Source organism: Thalia democratica, chromosome 4 (genome assembly GCF_965202585.1).
Source record: "Thalia democratica chromosome 4, ktThaDemo2.hap1.1, whole genome shotgun sequence".
NCBI lineage: Eukaryota > Metazoa > Chordata > Thaliacea > Salpida > Salpidae > Thalia > Thalia democratica.
This window is the reverse complement of record NC_139168.1, coordinates 31,501,407-31,503,748: the sequence shown is the minus strand read 5'-3', so window position 1 is coordinate 31,503,748 and position 2,342 is coordinate 31,501,407. Positions and strand designations below refer to the sequence as shown.

Here is a 2,342-nt window from a genome sequence, read left to right as displayed (position 1 = left end):
AAAAGTGATATTTTTCTTTAGACAGTTTTTATTAGAACTTAAAGATTGTTTACTTTTAATAAACTAATAAGTACAAACTTGATGGATATGATATATTAATTACTGGATAAATAAATGACCGCAAAGTCTTTTACTAATTTTATTAAAGCAATTGTAAATTATTAGCATAAAAATAAATCGTTTTCTCTGAATTTTGATCAAATATTTGTATATTACTTAAATAAATAAATTAAAAGTTGAATAAATGACTTCAATATATAGAGTTATTCTAACCAATTTAAGTTTTAGTAAAAATATCAAAACTTAAACTAGATTTTTTTGACAGTGATGACTTAAATTTGATAAACAGATTTTTTTTTCTACTTACAAAAGTAGACTTAGCTTTTAATTTAGTATTAAGAAGTATTAGAAGATACATCACCAATGAATATGTGCGCTTTTAGCCTAAATTCATTTTTAATTGTTTCTCTATTGTTAGGTATTATTTTGAAAATTGCTTTTGATTAATTAAAAATATGTTTATACAAACATTATAAGTATATTTTTGGTATTTATAGTCTAATAAGTTTTAAAAAGTTCTTTAATATAAGATAATAAAAACCAAGTTTTTTTTGTAAATAAAAAAATTAATGAAGTTACAATTTATTTCTAATGAAAAACTAAAATTTAAAGGGTAGAAAAATTAACTTTCTCATTTGAATTACACAGCTTTGTTAAAATTGAGTTTGTGACAAAACATTTAAAAAAAATAGAAAAATCTTTTTTTTTAGACTATACAAACTTTGATAAACTAAAAGTTTCACGTGTTCAATAAATACTCTTCCAGGTGTTTGCACCGGACTGTCAATAAGCAAGGCTGAAGAAGAAGTCGTCTTCAGCAATTGCACAGTGCCGCGATGCAGTGTCACGTGCGGTAGGGGATTCGCAGTTCAAACCGTACCATGCGTTGAAGAAGGCTGCAGTGGAAACATCACAAGAACGATGGTTTGCGAGATGCAGCCTTGCGTGGTGTACGGCCCCTGGGTCGTTGGCTCGTGCAACGCCGCTTGCGGCTCCACCGGAGTGCGAGTCGACACGAGAACGTGCCTGCAAGGCCTTTGTACTGAGAGGCTTCAGAGGGAGGTTTCTTGTGAAGGCGACTGCGCTTCGTACGGCGAATGGTGGATGGGATCGTGCAGTGTCACTTGCGGTAGGGGAGTCGCAGTTCAAACCGTACCATGCGTTGAAGAAGGCTGCACTGGAAACATCACAAGAACGACGGTTTGCGAGATGCAGCCTTGCGTGGTGTACGGCCCCTGGGTCGTTGGCTCGTGCAGCGCCGCTTGCGGCTCAACCGGAGTGCGAGTCGACACGAGAACGTGCCTGCAAGGCCTTTGTACTGAGAGGCTTCAGAGGGAGGTTTCTTGTGAAGGCGACTGCGCTTCGTACGGCGAATGGTGGATGGGATCGTGCAGTGTCACTTGCGGCGCTGGAATGCGATTTGCTGTTAGAGATTGTCTGCAAGGCACTTGCACTGGTGATCTTATCAAAATGTTTCCCTGCGAAGTTGCTTGCTAGAAGTTTTTAAAAGCGAGTAGTCATATTAGCATGTATGACTAAACACGTTTTTGAAAAAGTTTTTAGTTCAAATTAATGTTGTTTGAACTTGGCATAAAATTTTGTTGTATTTGTTTAGGAAGCATTTAAACTATTTTAAAATGTTAGTCTAGATTTTATCATACTTTATGAGTACTTTAACGGGACTTATCAAAATAGAAAACTAAAAAATATTTCGAAAAAAGATTTAAGTAACCGAAAAGGTTTTTTCGTTCCTAGTCCTAGTTTTTCGTTCCAGGTCCTAAGACCAATTGTTTTGAACGTTGTTTTTTTGTCGTAGAATATACTATACAGTAAATAGGTGCTTTAGTATTTATTTAAAATAATTTGTAAAATATAAAATGTTAATTTGGAAACTGATTATGACTTATTGAGCTATTTGACAGTGTATTAAAGTTTTACTTAATGTTTTCTATCATTATAAACAACCTACATTATCATTTCTTTTAAATTTATCATTTTAGTTTATGTATTTTACCAGTTCGTTTTTAATATTTAGACAAATAAACTTTTAAAATAATATTACACGGTTTCATTCTTAAAGCAAAATCTAATCGGTAGAATTTTCAACGAATTTTTATAAATATGAGGTAGTATAAAATCTAGTTCATAATAACGATAAAGACATATTTATAGATAAACTTGTTTAAAAATGAAATTAATTTTTTTTTTAAACATTATACTTCATTTAATTTAAAGTATCTTTAAACATTCTAATAAGCAAAAAAAAAATTTAAGTGTTTATA

General features: G+C 32.1%; 1 protein-coding gene across 1 annotated transcript; it reads left to right on the top strand.

The window, feature by feature from the left end:
* The first annotated feature begins 330 nt into the window (after window positions 1-330).
* LOC145834238 (uncharacterized) lies at window positions 331-2,106 on the top strand. Its single transcript, XM_082941614.1, has 2 exons — window positions 331-478; window positions 827-2,106. Exons 1-2 carry the CDS (start codon window positions 424-426, stop codon window positions 1,555-1,557), a joined length of 786 nt encoding a protein of 261 aa, XP_082797740.1. The 5' UTR covers window positions 331-423; the 3' UTR covers window positions 1,558-2,106.
* Window positions 2,107-2,342: the final 236 nt, after the last annotated feature.

Bases quoted from the DNA above. Each gene is read 5' to 3' on its own strand.
- LOC145834238 (XM_082941614.1), top strand. From the start codon at position 424: ATGAATATGTGCGCTTTTAGCCTAAATTCATTTTTAATTGTTTCTCTA. The intron at 479-826 runs GTATTATTTTGA...ATACTCTTCCAG, and splicing joins AATTGTTTCTCTATTGTTAG to GTGTTTGCACCGGACTGTCA.